The sequence below is a fragment of the Bombus affinis genome, chromosome 12 (assembly GCF_024516045.1).
Source record: "Bombus affinis isolate iyBomAffi1 chromosome 12, iyBomAffi1.2, whole genome shotgun sequence".
NCBI classification, from domain to species: domain Eukaryota; kingdom Metazoa; phylum Arthropoda; class Insecta; order Hymenoptera; family Apidae; genus Bombus; species Bombus affinis.
This window is the reverse complement of record NC_066355.1, coordinates 6,066,811-6,086,228: the sequence shown is the minus strand read 5'-3', so window position 1 is coordinate 6,086,228 and position 19,418 is coordinate 6,066,811. Positions and strand designations below refer to the sequence as shown.

Genomic DNA, 19,418 nt, shown 5'->3' with positions numbered 1-19,418 from the left:
TCGCTCCAGGTGATTTAATTGCAAACGCATCGAAATATCGTAAATCAAATTTCCAAGCAAGAAAAATACCAGATGAAAATGATGGCGGAGAAGGATGAAGAGAGAAATCAGTCTGAAAAGTAAGGAGTGCAACCAGCTGTTAGAGAAGAAGAACAAGACTTGGTAGAAGAAAAGAGAAGAGAAGGACGTGAAAACAGGGTGTCGGAGGACCATTCTAATATAAATGTCCCCGGCCGAAAACCGGAGCGGAGACATTCGCTAATTAAAAAACTTGAAAAATTAATACACATTTCTCTCGGTGCTCGGGGGGTTGTGTTACTCCTCGTTTAATCCTTGGTATCTGATCGGCCATCTGTTTCCAGCCATCTCGAACCTGGCACCGCTGCCAGTTTCCATCCTCTCGTTCCACCAGCTTTCAAATTACTTCTTGTACACGCCAAGGGTTTCTTCGATGCTGCTTCTAATCACTGGCCGTTTACGATAAACTTTCTAATTAACACGAACTAAGACAAGAAAGAACTTTCGTTGTTCTATTAAATCAAGGATTACGAACGAAACGTCCTGTGTTTCAGAAACACGTATCCTGGCGAAAACGATGCACCGTATAGGAGGGTTCGCGTAAACGAGGATCGTGATTTTCAAGCTATCACATCGGCACAAAAGCGGAACAAAGACCGGAAAAGCAGAGGCAGCGAAGATATCCCTCGATAAACGGGCCAAGGAGGGCTGCAACGAGAAAGGGTTGACGCGACTCTCGATGCTGGCAAGGGAGAGACAACCATGAAGAGACCGATCTGTCTCGTAAAGGGGTGAAAGGAGTCAGTCGAACTCCTGCTGGGAGCCTATCGTTATCAACAATTCAATAGTGTTTAACTTATTTATGTGCCGTTAAATGCCGAGACTAATTAGATGGCGGCATAAAGATCCGAGGTAGTACCCTCAGCGGGCCCTCTTCTCCAAGTGGTTCGGCGCAGCGCCTCGTGGGGTGTAACGTGCAGCAGCAGCCGCAAAGAGGGCAGAGAGGGTTGGAACGAAGGTTACGGAGGTTAGAGAGGCTTCCATAACCATCCGGAGACAGACAATAGCAAAGAATGAGCCAGAGTCTCTCTTGAATAGGCCTCAAGACACTGAACGCTATAATGCGAAAGACTCCATTGTGACGCGGGCAGTTAAGTGCTCCTGTCTGGTCTCCGAAACGAAGTGGGCTACGTTCTCTGTCTCGTTTCACCGCCTTGCCTTTTAACCGGTGTTCCTTTTGCTCGTCGCGTCGTCACCTCCTGCTCGGTTCCAGTAACTCGATGATTCGAGCCCGGGATACGAAGGAGAACTGCAGGTGTTCGATCAGAATCAATCCACCAAGAATTCTCTTCCGATCGTGTCACTCTTATTTTCCTCGGATAATTCTATCGCAGAGAAGTTCGAGCTCTCGCTTTCTTCGTTGAATTTCTAGCGAATCATCCGGGAAATCTTAATAGACGACGGAGTCCCACGCGGATCGGTAAGCGTGAATCCCGTGCAACGGATCTGGGTAAAGAATGAAATGAAATGTTGGATATTTAAGGCCGGAAGAGGGGGGTTGGACGATGGCAGGGAAGGAACGAGACAAGATGAGCCGTGGCTGCAAAAGTTTCGCTCCGGTCTGCGGAAGAAGCGTCTGACCGCGGCACGATTCACGGATGATAAATCGTTTAAACCTTTTCACCGGGACCGTTCGGCCGGAAGTAAAAGGAATTTAAGATCCAATTGCGGCCAGAGATACGGCTGTGTAGTTAAACAGAGCAGGATAACGGGATTTCGTCGGTGGAAAACAAAAATCTTTCCCCTCGTCGAATTCGTTGTACTTTCGATACGTTTCGACCGATATCGGTAAAAATATTCGAAATATAATAAACGCTGTTATAAAAGATTGCGGCAGCGTTTTACGAGCCGAACGACAAATCACGATCAGACGGTGATGTAACGGCAGTTCTCGTCGTTCGGTCGACTGGCAAAAATAATTCGAACTGTACACCGAGCAACGTTGCAGATTTACGACGTGTCGCCACGTCGTGGACGGCTAGCACACAAGCAAAGTGGCTCGACAACGCATTACGAGATTCAGCGATACAAGCCACTATATACACTGTACACACATACGCGACAAGGTAACACCTTTCCCCACTGTGCTAGCGATTCGCCATCGAGCGACGTTTTGCTTTATGTATACTGGCCTCGGCGATACGTGATGTATGATAAACAACACGTGTTAACATGTAACGAGAAGAAAGAGTGTCGATGCACACGTTCTGCTCTCCTGCTTCGATGCCACGATGATTTATCTTTTCGTAGAAAAAATATTTTTCTAGTAACTCGTTAAAGGAAAATAGAATACATTTATCGACTTCTTGCTTGCCGTTCTCGTATTTTAATTTAATTACTACGTGTACATTATAGAAAATTGCATCGGAGATAAGATTATTATTCATCGAGACATAAACATGGTTTTATTTTATTGCCATGTGAATTTAACATAAGGCGCTAGGTTTCTAGGAAGGAACTAGAAGAAGACGAACAATGTGTAGGTGTGCCACAATCTTAAGCGTGAAAACAATTCCGAGAAATAGCTTCTGCATTCAGAGTTCTCAGATATCGGACGTGCTGTTCTTTGATACATTCGGAAGGTGTGATATCTGGTTGCTTAACCGACTACGCGATGCACGCAAACACGCCTGTCTTCGAGAATTTGCGTTTTATCAAGTCGATGCGACCGAGAATTAATTCAGCCCGCCTCGGTAATTGTTTGTAGTAATGAGAAAAGCGAAGGAAAACGTTAAAGGATTTGGCGCGAACACTATCTTCGTTCGCGATAAGTGCAAATTATTAGCCACTTTATCGTAGCTACTTTATTGTCGTAGATAAGCCCGTCGTTTACCTGATTGTGTTTCGCGAAACCTGCAACCACGACCATGACTACGTCGCAGTCCTAAAACCAACTGGCTTTATCGTAATTTATGAAATCAGTCTACCATGGAAGAAAAGCCAGAATCAAAGCTATTAAACCATTTGCAAACACACCGTTTTCTAAAGACCTAATACGTTCCTGTTGAACACCTGTTTCTCATAATCTTATTTAAAAAAAAAAAAAAAAAAAGGAAAGGAGGAAAAAAGAGACTTAAGAACCGAAAGAATTAAGTATAATTAGTCCCAACGGTGAATAGCAAAATTACTATCTTGTATGACGGTGATTACATTTTTTACCGAACGTAATAAGCATAGCACGTCGAAAGGAAGGAATTCTGAAAACAGGTGAGTAAAAAAGTGTCGGCCGATTCTTCATACTGTATAAAAAAGCGAGTCGCGTGCGAAAGATAGAGGTCGGTGTCGCCTCCGAAATGGCGCGGCTCCGCGGTCGTTCGTTTCTCTTATATCCTTGATAGTCGCTCGTAAACCGAATTAACAGTACGGCCACCACGTGACCGTAGTTAGCGTGCGCCTAGCGTGCACTCACACGATTAAAATGTAAACTCACGTGGGAGAGAGAGGCTACCTCGCGGACATATTCGACTTGCACACGACCGCGCGGAGGAACCTGTGAATTCGCCGACACGACGTGTACACACATCCATCCATCCACTCACACACACGTATGCATATACGTACGTCCTGATAGATACGTCGAGGAAACACATATACATACGTACACATAGAGAATTTCGTGTGGACGAGCGTGAGCAATAAGAGGAACCGACAGAGGATATCATAGAAGCGGGGTAGCAGCTCGTGAGGAATGGTAGGGGGCAGAAAATGCATATCCAGGGTATGAAGAGGCGGCCTCTCAGAGCTTGGCATGGTACAGTGGCTACCCAGCCACCCCTTCTCTCTTCCTCGACCACCGCCACCCCCATGCGAAAGCCGTACCTCTCGCGAAACGTACATCTACTTCCTCCTGCCTCCGGCTCGCACAGCCACCCCCTCCCTCTCTTTCTCCTATTTCAGCCGTAGTGCAGTAGTCGCTTACAGCGCTTCCAAATTCACGTAATAAAGCTAGCAAGAGAGAGAAAGAGAAAGGGAGGAAAAGAGAGAAAGAGAGAGAAATGGTGGCGGCAGGATGGAGGGTGGAAACCAGGCGCCCACGCTAAGTACATTTACACGGATAGATGAAAATATCAGGAACGAAGGAACGGCAAAGGTTGGTCGGAAGTTGCGAAGGCGGTAAGGGAAGGGGTAGCTACTTAACATTCTTTGCCCTGGGTCCGACCAGGCGGCAAGAGGGATCGTGTTACCCTGAAAACCGACTGCACAGGTACTGTTCGTTTGTTTATAGATATAGGGTACATTTTTGTCGACACAGAGAAGAAGGGATCCGTAGGCACCTTGGGGGAGGAGGGTTGGATAAAAAACCGAGGAAGAAAGGGCGAGACACTCGCTATAATTTCGAGCGTAACCCGTTTGCACGGGTCTATATTTGCACTCGGATAGACAAACCTACGAAGGGCCACTTGTCCTTTCTTTTTGCCCCCGCCCCGATCTCCGCTTCTTGCACCCCCTTTTTTGTCCAACTTCAAGAGGGAATCGCTATTTTTGAGGAACATGCACGAATACGAGTCGCCAGGATTTATTTTGCACGTTCCATGACTCGAAGTGTTCTCGAGGTTCGTTAGATCCGGAGATAGAAGATCGTTTCGTTATTCCGTTAAATCCTAATTCGACGATCACCACGACATTGTCGATTTTCTTTTCCAAGCAGCTTTTCTATACCATCACACTCCCTATAAATATATATATATTTGTACTCGTTTCTCTCGAGATTTACCCTTTCTTTCACGGTGAAACAGACGAAGCTTTTAGAATACACGAGTATCTTTCCTACGAGTTTTTACATGTTCCTTTTGAAACCTCGTCTATTTATCGCGAAACAAACGATACGTCATCCAATTAAATAATCCCGGAGAAAGAGTCGGCCACTGCCAGCGGACCTGTTATTAGCGACGGCTGAAAGCCGTGCGATTAAAAAGCTCCGACCTTCCAGGGAAGCCATATATCCGTAAGAAAAATACCTGTTCACTTTTCACTGTCTCCTGTGCACCGATACACGCGCGCGCGCTCGACTAACGCAAACTAAGTTATAATTTACAACAGCACCTACGCACTCTCACTGCTAGGCAGAAAGAGAGAAGTGTATCAAGGGCTACTTGTCGTTCTTTTTCGACTCTTCCCTCCCTTCTTCTATAGCAGAGCCCGTCACAACCGTTCCATTCGAAACGTCCGACATGCATGTATATATGTATGTATCTCCCTTTTTCGGCTATGCATCGTGGAACGAACGTGAACCATGTGGGGGGTGTTCGCGAGTATATATATATTTATTTATTCGTTTTTCGCGAAAGAACAAGGGGGTCTGTCGGCGTCACCACCCCCGAAACGTACACCACCCCTCGCCCTTCTGAAACCGGTGAAGTGTGTGTACCAGAGGCAAGCGTAGGAAACCGGTGCTTTCGTCGACGTGCAGAGCTTGATAGAAGAGCGTGCACACGTTCCTGTTCATCGGATACCGACTCCCGCTGCAGGCTACATTGGAGCAGATTAACCGGAAGGGATTATTACAAGGGAGGATGGAGGGATGTACGCATTTATTCCGGCCAAGGGATGAGAAGGACCTGCATGTTACTCTGCAACCCAGCATCGCAACCGGAGAGAGAAAGATTCTTTTTAATTCTACTTCCCTTTTTTCTCCTCGACTTGTTCAGTCCCACCCTCTCGCCGCGTCTCCGTTACTCTATCCGTTCCTTCCACCTGTCCTTCAAAACCGATCTTCCTTCGATTTCAAGCGTTTACACGACAGAAATCCCGTGGCGCGTAATACGATGCAGCCCTTCAACGAATCCCTATCCTGTTGATCGGCTGAAACCTCCATCCTGCTGGTGCCTACGAATCGTTAATAACGAGATCGATCGAATTATCGGAGCTACCTTTCAAATTCACCGATTCTACAGCGTGTTCGCCAATAAAGGTTGTTTCGTGTAGGACACGATAGAAAGAGGTGAAATGAAGACAATGACGAATGAATGCGATTCGTACGAGTAGGTAAAAGTGCAAATAGCGAATTGGGTGTACACATGATGAAAATAGTGGCGCGGGACAGTACATGGGACATACACGGAGAATCGGGGCTCGTTCGACAAACAAACGATGGGGTTTCATTCCAACGATCGAATGCTTCTTTGGTCGGTACACAAGGGGGGGAAATGCGCCGGTATTTTTCAAAAAAACTCGCCGTTTTAACGTCTAGTTCACGGTTAACGTTGCCAATCGTACATTCGCAACTGATCGTTGTGCGCTCCTCAACGGATACGCGTACACGTGAGAAATACATACGTACGTGACGAATACATGGATAGGTAGTGCAGAGAGGACGTACCAAGGGTGGAGAAACTTGACGAAACATCCGCGCAGATTCCACGTGCACGCGCGAAAATACGCGATCGGTATTCTCCGACGAGAAGCTGGGATTACCGTGTGCACGTGCGAACTCCTCTCCGCGGTATTAAACGATTCGACGAGTTTTATTTATTCAGGAAATGAAAATCCTAATAGACTTTCGCTTCGTTGTTATATTTTCTTGCCCGGCTCAGAGCCCAGGCGTGCCCGGTATTTACGTACGTACCTTTTGCGCGTGCACGACCGCGTCCATCGCAGCCTCTCTTCCTATACACATCGAATACGTGATATCGCAACCCAGTCTTCTATAACGCGTTGTTAAATAACAGCATGAGCAGCCTTCTGGGAGTTTCGGAAGGAGCTTGTTTGAAGAGCGAGGGAACAGTTACCCACTGCGCTGTTGTTGGGATTATCGGACGAGCCACCTCTGAATGGAATCGGTCCACATATGTGTTTGGTAAATGATTGTTCTTGTTATCGAATAGGAAATTCTAATTGTTAAAAATGAATCGAAAAATTCCATTACTGTTTAAATACACGCTTAGATTTTAATAAATCAGAAGTCTGCCTCGTAATTCGTTGATCATGGAACAGGTAGTAATTTTATTTCAGGAATACTACCGGACCTTTTCACAGAGAAAGAAGATAGACATTGTGAGATTTGGGTTACTTGAATTGTAAGCTAGAGACGTTCTATGGAGGAGAGTAATGGATTTAGTTTAAATTTAAGCCTTCAGTTTAAATATTAAATATCAAGAAGAATTTCTTTTTCGATGATTGAAACATCAAATAGAAATTTGTTCAAACTAAGCTCTAAATTGTAATTTGAAGATTTAAATTCAGACGAAACAACTCTACTGGTATTTAAGCTAGCACTAAACCATTCCCTGTTAACCGTACGCGCCCGGTAATCCAAAGAATTTGGTCGATGTAAATGTAGGCAAAAAAAAGGGTGGCATGTAAATCGTTAAAGAGACTCGATTAATTAACACCCACTTTTCTTCACCGTCATTTGCAAGAAAAATAGCCTGCGTTCGCAGTGAAGCACACGCGTCGGTTCGATAGAAGCTTACTTAGGTATTAAACGGTGGCCGTGTATTGTTTAAAGGTTCGCGTGTGTGGGATCGGTCACCCTGTATAAGAGAACCGTGGTAAATATTAGGTACTATCCTGGCGGCGTTAAGTGTACAATGGTGAAAGGCAACCAGGGGGTGTAACGCAGTGGGGTGCGTGCAATGTGTCCGCGCGAGAAAGACAGAGCGGATGAAAGAGGGGGGTGGAAGGATACCTTTCGTCCGTAGAACAGCCGAAGGTAGAGATGGAGGCGGCGACCAAATTGAATTTGGGTTCTGGCCTCTGTTTAGATTCCTCGTTGGTTGTTTAGTTTAGAGGAACAAAGAAAACATCTATGTGTTTATTCTAGCCAACGTTTCACCCCCGTCTCTACTACTCTTGCCGCGGCGTGTCTCTCTCTCTCTCTCTCTTTATCTCTTTCCCTTCTCCTCTTTCACATTATTTCTGTCCCTCGCGCGAAACCACTCTTTCTTCTTCATCCCTCTTCCCTCATTTCCCTCCAACCGGATTCCTCGACAATCCACAAACTCTTTCCACCATATGCACATTTTTTTATGTGAGCCTCCAACCCCTGCAAAACGCTGTGTCCTCTAATTCGTTAAATACACCCCTTGCGTTGCATCCCCCTTATTTTGCCACGAATTTCTCTCGTTCAACATTTTCGATATACGTGTGTCTCCTTTGGCGTTATGGATATCGATGGACGATATTTTTGTTCGGGCAAAAGCGTTGCCTCTCTTAAACCTCCACCCCACTCTCGCGAAGGATCCGAGAATTCGCGAGAAGACACCGTGGGAGACGCAATTTCCAAAATAAACGCCGTCTCCGCAAATAATCATCGCGCGTGCTTTTAATTAAATTTCACCGTCTGGCGCCAGAGTATCCGCGGTAGGATGCCGAGTTCGGTGCTATCTTCTTCCAATTCGCAAGTACTCGAGCCCAAAGTATCGATCCGAGATAGATGAAATATATTTCCCGACGTATGTATGTAATAGGAAGAGAAAATGGTACGTCGCGAAAAGAATTGACGCTGAGAAAGGTGTGACGAAATCCCTATTGCCACGCCACTGTTGTCGGTGATAAAAGCCGATAAGGAAAACGAGACTGGCGCGTGTGCTCGTCAAGATAAAACCAAACAGATGTGAAAATATTCAACCGTTTTATATACGACGCACGCTTTAGACTCGACTACGTTTCGAGAAAAGACCCGTTTAAATATACTGTCCTATTAAGAGCCTAGCCGTATCTATCGGCGAACTTCTTTTATATTCACCATTGTCGATCCGTTGCAAATAATTACGAATATGAAAGACAAAGAGATTACTCGGCATAGACACGGGGCCGATGTTTAAAGATCGCGCGACGTGGGAACACAGTTGTTTCAGGTGTACTACGCGTAGAATCCCCTCGGTGTTTGAGATTTCCGAGGCGAAAGAGACGCGGCAAAGATTTAGCGGTATCCGATGGTGTTTACACGAAGCGACACGAAATGTTTGGCCGCGATTCTCTTGCCAGTTATTTCAGGTGGCCAACCGAGCCTCGTAGTTTTGTCAACCGACGCGAAGCTGATCATAAAAACTCCGGGAATCGCATCGACGCCATTCTATCGACGTGACCACTCCATTACCTAACAGTTTCTCGTCAACTGTTTCGTTGATTCATAAAAAAGCGCAAAGAAATATACAGCGATGAAGAAAAGTATTGATACGAATCCGCGTCTCTCGTAAAATTCTGCCTGCATTTAGAAAAAGTAGAATTCTCTTTTTACGCAAGTTTGAGCTTAAAAATATTATGAACAAGTGTCGCGAGAATTTCTATTTCTATATTCCAACTGTAGAACTATTATTTTGTTGCCGCCGTATTGATCTCGCGACAACTGAATCCTTACGTTGACTCTACGAAATACGACAATCGATCATGTACTTTTCTTCGATTATATATTTTACCGATTTTTTTTATTGTTTAATAATATAACAAATTACGGCATATTTAAACTATTCATTGTATAGTGATATTTTACAAATAAAAATGAGATAAAGACTGTCGCGTTTTATAGGTTTACACAGAACTCTACGAGAAATCCGCTGTCTAATAAATCTTTCGTCTGCCACGGTAAACTACGAAAAAAGGTACGTGAAGGAGCTTGACAAACGAATGGTCCTGGACCGTCAATTCTTCGTTTTGCACATATACTCATATATGTAATTTGAATTTCACACATCCTTTAACTACCTTATTCTATCAATGTTCAACGACATTTCTACCGTTTCTACTGACAATTCCGTCAAAGCTAATTGCGCGCGCCAAGGATACAAGGAAAAGAGGTGTCCGAGGAAAAAAGTCAGGAGAGAGACATCGTCGTAAGATATCGTTGAAATTTGGGAGGATGTTCTACTAGATTTTCTCAGGTATCACTCAGCGGCAGGAATCGAGCGTGTGAATAATAGAGGGTAATCGCCCTTGCCAGTCTCTGTCGACCTTCGCCCCTCGGGGGTAGCAAGGTGGGAGAGTAGAAGGGTGGGATTTCTAGATTGGATTTAAGTACACAGCCGTGAGGTTTCAACCGGTTAATAATGTAGATAAAACCGAGACTTCCAGGACTACGCGAGACGTCGCGATGTTGTGGCGAACTTGAATTCTCTCAGCTTCTATCACGGCGATCTGTTCTTACCCGCCTGTTCCTTGGCTGATTGAATATTCCAGAAATTGACAGGCATCGCCGAAACACTTGGCACGAATCCAAAATAAATACCTCGGTCTTGTTTCTTCGCAATCGTCAGCAATTTACGATGCTAACGGATCGAATTAGTCTGCTTATCGAGTTTTCTCCGAGATTAATCATTAATAACAATTTGTTTACGGAAACTGATTATCAATCTAGTTAAAATAAACGACTTTCACTGTAATATATAATTTCTGAAACTGAAATATGGATAAATGTTAGTTGTTGTTACGTGATTTATAGAAGAAACGGAAGAAAAGATTTATTCGTTTCAAACAAAGTGGAAGGCAAGCGAATCAATGGTAAGGCTCAGCGAAATAACGCGAGACGAGGTCAAGGATCGTTCATCTGTCGGAAAATTGCACGTTTCCCTAACTGAGAAACTAAGCGAGAAATGAAATAAGAGTATCTCATTCGCGTAACGAGCGGCTCGCGGAAGTTGAACCAGTCACCAGTCAGTGAACGGTTTCAGTAATTTATTAAAATCCTCGTCGCCGTCGTCATCCGACGTTGGTGCTCACGCGACCAGGAAAAAGCCTTTGCTTCCGACTTAAAAAAGAAAAAGAAAGAAGAAAAAAGGAAAAAACGGAAAGAAGAATGAAGAAGATCGCCGAGAGACACAGCGAGCGCGAAAACGAAGGAAACCTTTTATGCGCAGGCCAGCTGGCTCAGCACGACAAAAATTCTTTCAATTACAGAAAAGCGAGTTCTCCTTAATTCCCCGGGCATCGATATTCATAGCGAAGCGTGTTACGTAAAAGTTACGACGGGATTCGGCTCTCGAGCCGCAGAGAAAGAGAACGAGGAGAGCGTGGATGCGGATCAGGCTGCAGCCTGGTTATAGGCACTCGAATACCGGGGGTAGTAGCGCAAAGAGGGTAGAAAAGTATAACGGAACCAAAGGATGGGGGAGAAGAATTGGGCAGCAAAAAGAGATGGGGGAGAAAACGGGTGTGGGATGCCGAGCAGAAGCTTGATTGGAAAGGACAGCCTATCCGCAATTTGCGATCCGAGAGAGGGGAGTCGAAGGTGAGAATTCCGCTTGTCTCTCATCGAGACTTTCTTTCTCCCCTTTCTTCGCCTCTTCTTTCGTCCACCAACGCCATCACAACCATCACCTCCTCTTCCATCCCAAGCTTTTTCTATTTTTCACCCAACGTTTCTTCCCGCTAAGCACCCCTTCGCCATTGCCTCTACGCAACCCCTTTTTGCATTTCAAGGAAGGAGCGAACGACCTCGTCAATACCCGTACTGTGGCTCTTATCCGGCCAGATCCTCTGGATTCTTGTTCATCCTCGCGCGGACCCGTTTGGATATTAATCGTCGGGATAAACGACCCCCGTGATTCTAATGAAATATCGACACACCGGCGAAAGTTTGTTTAATCAGTGAATACCAACGTCGTGATCACGAATTCCGAGTTGATCGAGGGACTAAGAAGAGGGGTCTCGTCACGTTTGAATTCGATCTTTCGCGTTCGCTTTCCGTCTTTGAAACTGGTTCAGCTCGATGTACACGAGATACGTTGTAATATATTAGGACGAAAAACTGGACGAAATATGAAGCGGAGGTTGCACGAAACGGTTTATCGAATTCTATTTTCTGTCCCCTCTCGTCTAACGATCGCAGAATGTTCGCGGTATCGACTATCGAGCTAATATTAACGCGCAATCGCCGTATTCGCCTGCACCGAGTTTAGCCACGGCGTTCCATCAAAACGGATACAGGTCGAGGTACTTTATTTTCCACGGGTCAGACGAAAACGCGCTGTCCCAACCACCAAATTCACGGCTGTATTATTCACGAATATCTTATTTTGTTAATCCGTTGATAGAGTCCGTACAGTTCGATACTACTCCGTCAGTACGTCAGTTCGCGATTTCATAGGGACGCGTCTATTACGATTTCGTTTAGGATAGTCGCGATTATCGATCTGTGTATACAATTCTCTGCGTTCGTTTCGAGAAATGCCAATTTGGAGAAGAAACTTCCGTGTCTTCGAGAACCCACAGGTCTCCACTGACGTTGTTCGAAGCCTTGCGAGCAACCCTCCACTCAGAGAACCTGCTAAATTATAAACAGCGTCAGCCAACACCGCGGGATTTCGATCGACTCTGAAACCACAGAAACTTAAGGTGGCTGGTCTCGCGACAACCAACATCTCAGTTTCGGAGCTGAAACTCACGTGGCCAGCGTCTCTTGTAGCCAAGTTTCGCGTCAACCTTCGTGCGAACACTAGCTCATTAATTTCGAAGAAAGGATAATGGAACACGACGCGTCTTCCCCTGAGGTGACCTACAATGGTTACGGAAAATATTTGCAATCTAATTTTACATTCTTATTCTCCTTATTCTCCGACGAAGCGTTTTATTTATCAGAATCCAGATTACGTTTTTATAATATCAATTATTGTAATCACACAAAAGTAACGCTAAATGACACGAAATTTGATACAGTTGGACTTAATTAATTAGTAGATGCAAAATAATAAATACAATGGTGTGCAGATATTTTTTATAGCCACTGTATATCATGTGCTTTCGTAATAAATTTTCCTGTCTCACCCTTCTTTCGAAATATGACTGTGATTCGATATCGAGATAAAGCACGACAAAAAGGGCGCAAGAAATTATAAAACGAAAGCGTAGTGCGACAACCATCCGATTCTACGTGTATTTCTTTTAATGATCCTTTTATTTTCTAGCGAAGATATCACAAAGCCACTCTGCATCCCCATTCTCTCGTACGTCTACTTCGAAATACATGCAAAAATTTGAAAGACCAATGTTTCAATCGTATTTGCCTACTCGTTGGACAACTATGCTATTTCGGTCGTCCACATAAAAATGAAGATCAACGATAAAACAAGTTTCAAAGACGAAATGAATATAAAGAAGCAATTTGATAATAATAATAATCTAATAAATACAATGACAGTTTGTAATTGCAAATAATTGGCCGACGAAAACAATTGAAGGTATTAACAGAGCCGACAAGTTGGAACATCAGCACTGGCGCTAAAGTTACGGTGGCCAGCAGGACTGGTCCCCGTCTATGGGACAATGGAGGAGGACAGGAAGTCGCGGTCGAGCTGGCGAGTGGTCAGCAGAACTTGATAGTTTCTCAAAACTCGATCTTCGAATCGTCTCGAATCTCACGCCGTCGAAAAGACCTTTACGATCTATACAACACGAGTGTCGTGTCGAATCTAACATTTTCGTTTACCATCGAACACAACAGTACGCTTGTTTGACATCTAAATATGTTATAAGTAACCGAAAATTAATCGTTCGATTTATCGATTGACGTGTAAACTAGATGATGGTTCTATTTATGCGCTTTTCGTAGCTCGTTTTAATCACAAATCAACGAATGCATTTAAACTAAAAACGCGTCGAGAAAGTAGACCAGTGTGTCGTTAAAATAATACCAAAAATATCTTTTTCTCTCTCTCTCCCTCTCTTCTCAACAGTATACTTATGTATACGTGTCAGACTGACGATAAGCGAATCTCTGTTTACACGTAACCAACAGGCGAGCAGATGTACGTGTCGCACGTGTAATTCATAGGCCCGTAGTGGTACACACGTATTTACCTGGTGCGTCACGTGAACTTGATATTCACCGTTACTATCTACGCATACGCGCGCGTAAACGCGGTGTACGAATGAAAATACCCTGGATAATGTTGCCTGTGCGATTATTAAAATAATTTATTTCCCGCCGGTGACCGTTATCGATGAAAGGAGACTTATCGACCGATCCAACGCACGAATGGGTTGAAGCGTAGTTAGGAATATTGACTCCTCGTGAAAAAATGAATGTGGAAAAATATGGAGTAAAAAAAAAAAAAAAAATGAATGGCGATTGACAACGGGAAAAGAATTACTATTCCGTAGCTTTCATCAGTTTTTCTAAAAACAAGCCGTCCCTTTGTTTCTAGCTATGTATTGTATTTTAACCAGATGATTCATATGCTTGTGACATACGAGCGTAAATTGTTTCTAGTTTAATCGGTTTAGATTTTATCCTATGATCTGCGTGAATTAAGAAGCTATGATACCCTATAAAAAATTCTTGTATACACATTTACATTGCAGGTCGTGTCGTGTTATAAAAAATGTAAGCACTTGTTGAAACATATTGCATAATATTATGACATTATTAAACTGTTATTACATCTTCGTCGCGTTGTCGACGTTTTTATGCATTTTATATTATATATTCTCGGTTGTCTAAAATAAGATATGGAAGACCAGAAGATAGTGAAAAAACGTAACGAATAATTACCAAGTAAAGTGTTATTTATATATGGAGACGTACAATATGTCTAAAAAGACATTCAGAGGCTGGGTGTTCCATATGTCACGCATATATGCATTCCAAAGGTGACTGTATACCTGCTGCTCTGGTGGTATCGTGCGACCATATTCGTCCCCCTTTCGAAAAGGAAACCGTCGAAAAGGCCGCTTTAAGGGCCATAAAACATTTGTTTCCCTCGACGGTGCTCGCGCTACTATCCGAAACGCTATATTGCGTACAGCCGCGAACTCGGGATTTCGAATTGAATTTGAAATCAGGGGGCTCGATTTTATGGTGGTTGGGTGTCAAACGCGTCGCAAGTATCGCATTCGAAGCGGTTATTCCACGTGAGAGAAGGGGAAACTTTCGCTTGAACCCGAAACCCTCCATAGGCATGGATCGTTATCGGTTTACTGGTTTCCTGGCAAGTGTATCGACGCGAGATGCGGCTGTTCAAACGGTTCAATTTCGTTTTCCATTCCCTACGAGACTCATAGGACAGAGATACGGCTGGGATAGATCGCAGTCGCGAGTCTCTTATCGCGTCAAGATTCCTCTATTCCGAGAAATCAATGAGTCTAGCCGGACGTCTTAGTAAGCGTTTTATCGCTCGTAAGCAGATGTTTGCCTCTAAAATTAGTGCTATTTATGGAGTGATGTCGCCGGTTATTAATAACACTATTCCCGCGTTACACATAAATTCCAGGAAAGAAAAAAAAATACGATCAAAGATAAACATCGTCCGACAAAGAGATTCGAGAGTTTCGTAATATCGTGTCGTATTCGGTGAGAATGAAATTTCTTGGAACCATTGTACAAAAGTGAGCTTTCACAGAAGATAGTGGGAGGGGAAGTAGAGAAGAATCGTAGAGAAGAAAAGAAAACGTCGCGGTTATCTTATCGAAAGCAAATTTCCAGAGATTAATTCCTTACCTGGTCGTTGTCTTGTTGATCTTGCCCGTATGAGGGGGTGTCACCGTTAGGGGTGGTGGCGGCGGAGGGTCGCTGTGACGTTGACAAGTTGATCGCGCCGTCTCCGTCTGTGTCATGATCCATTATGCCATCGTCCTGAAATCACGATCATCGTTACGTCAATCGGACTGCTGGCTTCTTTGGTGCACTGAACTTCATCGTTGAACTCGCCGCTTTCGCGTATATACTGATATCTTATATTACGTCATACCGCGAAATTTCTCGATCGGTCAACAACGTTTCGCTGCTATCGTTCGAGAGATGTTTCTCACTCGCGAAGCACGAAAGTTTGGGTTTCCTGTAACCACGGACCACGGTAAAAGAAGAAAGAAAAGGATAGCCGGCTCTACGAAGGTTTTGAAATATGCTTTAGTTATACGATATTGCCCTCGACGTAGGAACAATTTTAGATCACGTCTGACGCATGTGATTCCATACACTCGAGGCAAAGGCAACAATGTTTAGCTCGCGGAACACACGTACACATATACAAACGAATCGCTAATAATATATTCTATCGTTTGCATTCTCACGCGAGGAATTAACCTATACGATAACGTAACACTCCTACTTTTTCCTGTACCTTGACAAACAATATTATTCGACTCGCAAAAGTTCGCTTACTTTAAGAAAAGTTCGTAGTTCCTAATTTCAGTCATCCAATGGCCAGTTTAGAATTCATGGAAGCGTAATACATTTGAAGCGTCTCACAGCGAGAGAAGGACGTGTTTCTTCGAATGGTTTCGCAACGAATAACACTTTCCGCGACACGAAGAAAAAAAAAAAAATAAAAACAACGGCGTAGAAAAGCGAACGTAAATATCGGATCACATAAAAACACCACTCGCGAGGAGAAATAAGTTACACAGCGTCTTCAACAGCGAAGAATCACCATACCGGAAGTACGCTGATCCTCCAGCTGGCGCACAACTATCACGCGAATCGTCGATCGCGTTCTTTCACCAAACGAATATACGCACCACTAATTTACGATCCGAGAATTCCTCCTTCGTTCGTTTAACCTAAAAACGAAACGACAGCATCGTCTACGAGGCTCGCGCACACATGGGGTGAATACGCACTTGGAAAATGTCGTTGGCAACACGCACGTGGACACGAAGGAGCCGTCAAAACTCGTGTGCGCGGGCTATGGAAAAAAGAAAGAGAGGAGACGAATGGAACGAGGATGACGAAGAAGAAACGGTTGGGACGAGCGCGTGTAAAAGGAGACGAAAACTATATAGAGGAGGAATGGAGAGGAGAGAGGACGAAACGGACGACGACGCCGTAAAGAAGACGAAAAGCAACGTTCACGCGGCGACCGAGTAGCGAGGACTAAACACTAAAAGCGGCACAGGCATACCAAGCAGCCCAACCAGCGAGGCTGTTGCTTATTGTGTAAATATAAACAAATATAGTTGAAACCAACCAACAGGCCTGCTTTCAGCTCTCCCTTCTCTCCCCGCCCTGCTCCGCCGTCTTCTACTCTTGTGTGCCCTACCTTCTCTGTCGGCATCTCCCCTTCCCCACTTATCGCGGGCTCTCTGTCCTCCTCCCCTACCCCAGAGTCGTGTCTGAAGACTTTGCCCCTCTCGCTCCACCGTAACACCCACCCTTCGTCACGTCCCTGACCCCACCGCCGCCAGGCAAACCAGTACATCATATACGAGGCACGTTGTATACCGTGGCTCTGTGTGGCTGACTGGCTGCCTCGGCTTAGCTTGGCCTGTGCCTCTGCCCTCTCACTCTCTCCTTCTCTCTCTTTGCCTTCTGTTCTTCTCGTCCCATATGCTCGTCTCTGCTCGAACATTACACATCGTCGCACGGTTGTTTGGCAAGCGGCTGTTCGCGACGCCTAACTTCGTGACAACCGGGGGACTAGCCGACTCTTCGCTCCGACAAACGGACAACTATAGCCTCCTGGATTTTTCTACTGGAGGGTGTTTTGAAGATTCACGGAATTTTCTCGCACGTCTGATCGAATAATTGTACTGTAGCAATGAAAATCGGAAATATACCGCTCTTCGAAGCTAATCCTGTAAACTAATTTTTAGGGTAGCAGTTGATGTAAAAATATCGCGGAATTAATAACTGAAATCGATGAATAACGAAATTTGGAGCAAGAAATCCGATGTTCTTGGATTTGCAAGATATCGAAGATATCCAACTTCCTGTATATATAGAGAATTATGTAAGAGGAAGTTAAATACACGTTAGAAAATGAATCGTTAGCACCCTGGATCTAACGAGTTGATATTTCTCGAGATAACCGGAGATAAGTCGTCTGCGACTGTCAGGCACACTCAAACGGTTCGATACACCGACTTACTAATAAATTATGAATATTTCGTTCTTTAGTTGACTGGCCGTGGATATACATGGAGGCGAGGAGGTGGTTGCACACACTGTTGCTTCGTAAATACGTGTGTACACGTGTTGTCTGACGCAACCTGAACCACCGGCTCAAGTTTGTATAGGCGAACCGGAAATGGGGGACGAAATATTCCTCGAAACGGCATGTCCTTAAATATTCCTTTCACTCGTATTTCCAGTACTACAATTGATACCGTGTACAGCAATGCTTTCGAAATTTTCTGATGATACGTGGAGAATTATTCCGTTCTTGTCACACCTTCTTGTCGTTACAATGTAACGAAGAAAAATAAAGAAAAGATAAATGGCCAAAGTATTTTAAATTTGTACGACTACCCTTTCCAAACCTCGTTCCTTGTATCATACACGGGGCAAAAAGAAGTGACGAAGAGAAATTGCTCCAGCGGATTTATATTATTCAATGTACGATACTGTAGTCCCGTCGAAGTTACACGAGGCAAATCCTTGGGTTTAGCCGTTCCCATTGTCGAACAGCTAGGTGTATTCCGTAACCCAATGATGGTTCGGCGAGGGGTACCGCGACCCATCGCCTGGTCCTATGATAACAAAACTTAGGGCAAAAATAGGCGCAGCCGGCCTTGTGAGGCTTGTGTACGTGGCATATACTAAATATGTATTTATTAAGTAAACAACCGTTGCGCTGGGGTTCTAAGGTACATACGTCTCGTTTCCTATTTCATTGTGAGTAATGCGTTCTCGTGGACCCGATGGTTTTTAGTTACGTCACGTTGCTCCAGCATGGCTATGATGATATTATATGCGACGTGAAATGATTCTATAATTTTCAAACTCTCGTTTATTTTTTATCATTCTGCGTAGAAAGATCAGAAAGTCACACGTCGAGGGTATATAATTCGTCAACGATAAGGGAGACAAACCTTTGAACAATTAACCAGACAAAGGGTGTGTAATATAACCCAAACGACGAAGGGATTAAAAATCGAAGGCAATGTCCCAGACGGTAACACGGGTTTAAGAATAGATCCCGACACACCGTTCACGAGAACGCGTACGAGTATCCAAAAGAGGGGTGCACGAGGGTGTGCGATCCAGCAAACCGACCGTAAAGAAGGATAATCGTCGAGAGTCGAAGTAAGAAGAGATAACGAGATCGTATATCCCCATCAAAAAGGAGAGAAGGACAAGGTAAACGCCTTCGTCTGTGTGCGCACAGGTCCTGACCACCCTTTCTACACGTATATATACACCGTTGAGTGTTCATACTACCCTTCTAAATAATAAACGAGAGGATTTACCCCCGTCAGGTTCGCACGACGGTACATAAAAATACTCGAATCTGAGAAATTAGCGGGAGCGGACTAACGGGACATCGTTCGTCGCAGGAGTTCGAGGTGCAAGAAGGAGGTGGAGCGAGGACAGGATGTGGAAAAAGAGAGGAGCTTGATAGGAGGGAACGTAAGGGGTAGGGGGTTGGTCGGAGACGAGGCGGAGGCGGTTCGGTCTCGGGTGCGGAGTGGCCACCAGGAAAAAAGGGTACCTAAAAGGGTTGAATTAATGTCGCGATAAATATATGATT

At 44.5% G+C, this 19,418-nt stretch overlaps 1 protein-coding gene across 18 annotated transcripts in view; it reads right to left on the bottom strand.

Moving 5' to 3' along the window:
• LOC126922525 (forkhead box protein P1-like) overlaps positions 1-19,418 on the bottom strand; it is a 216,907-nt gene that overhangs the window by 79,790 nt on the left and 117,699 nt on the right. For 16 of the 18 annotated variants that reach the window (XM_050735179.1, XM_050735167.1, XM_050735168.1 and 13 more), the window contains one exon: positions 15,449-15,583. In XM_050735179.1, coding sequence (XP_050591136.1) covers positions 15,449-15,571 — 123 coding nt within the window. In that variant the 5' untranslated portion in view covers positions 15,572-15,583. Of the gene's footprint in view, positions 1-15,448; positions 15,584-16,111; positions 16,430-16,467; positions 16,886-19,418 lie in introns of those variants that run through there. The other 2 variants (XM_050735184.1, XM_050735182.1) reach the window with 2 other exon arrangements.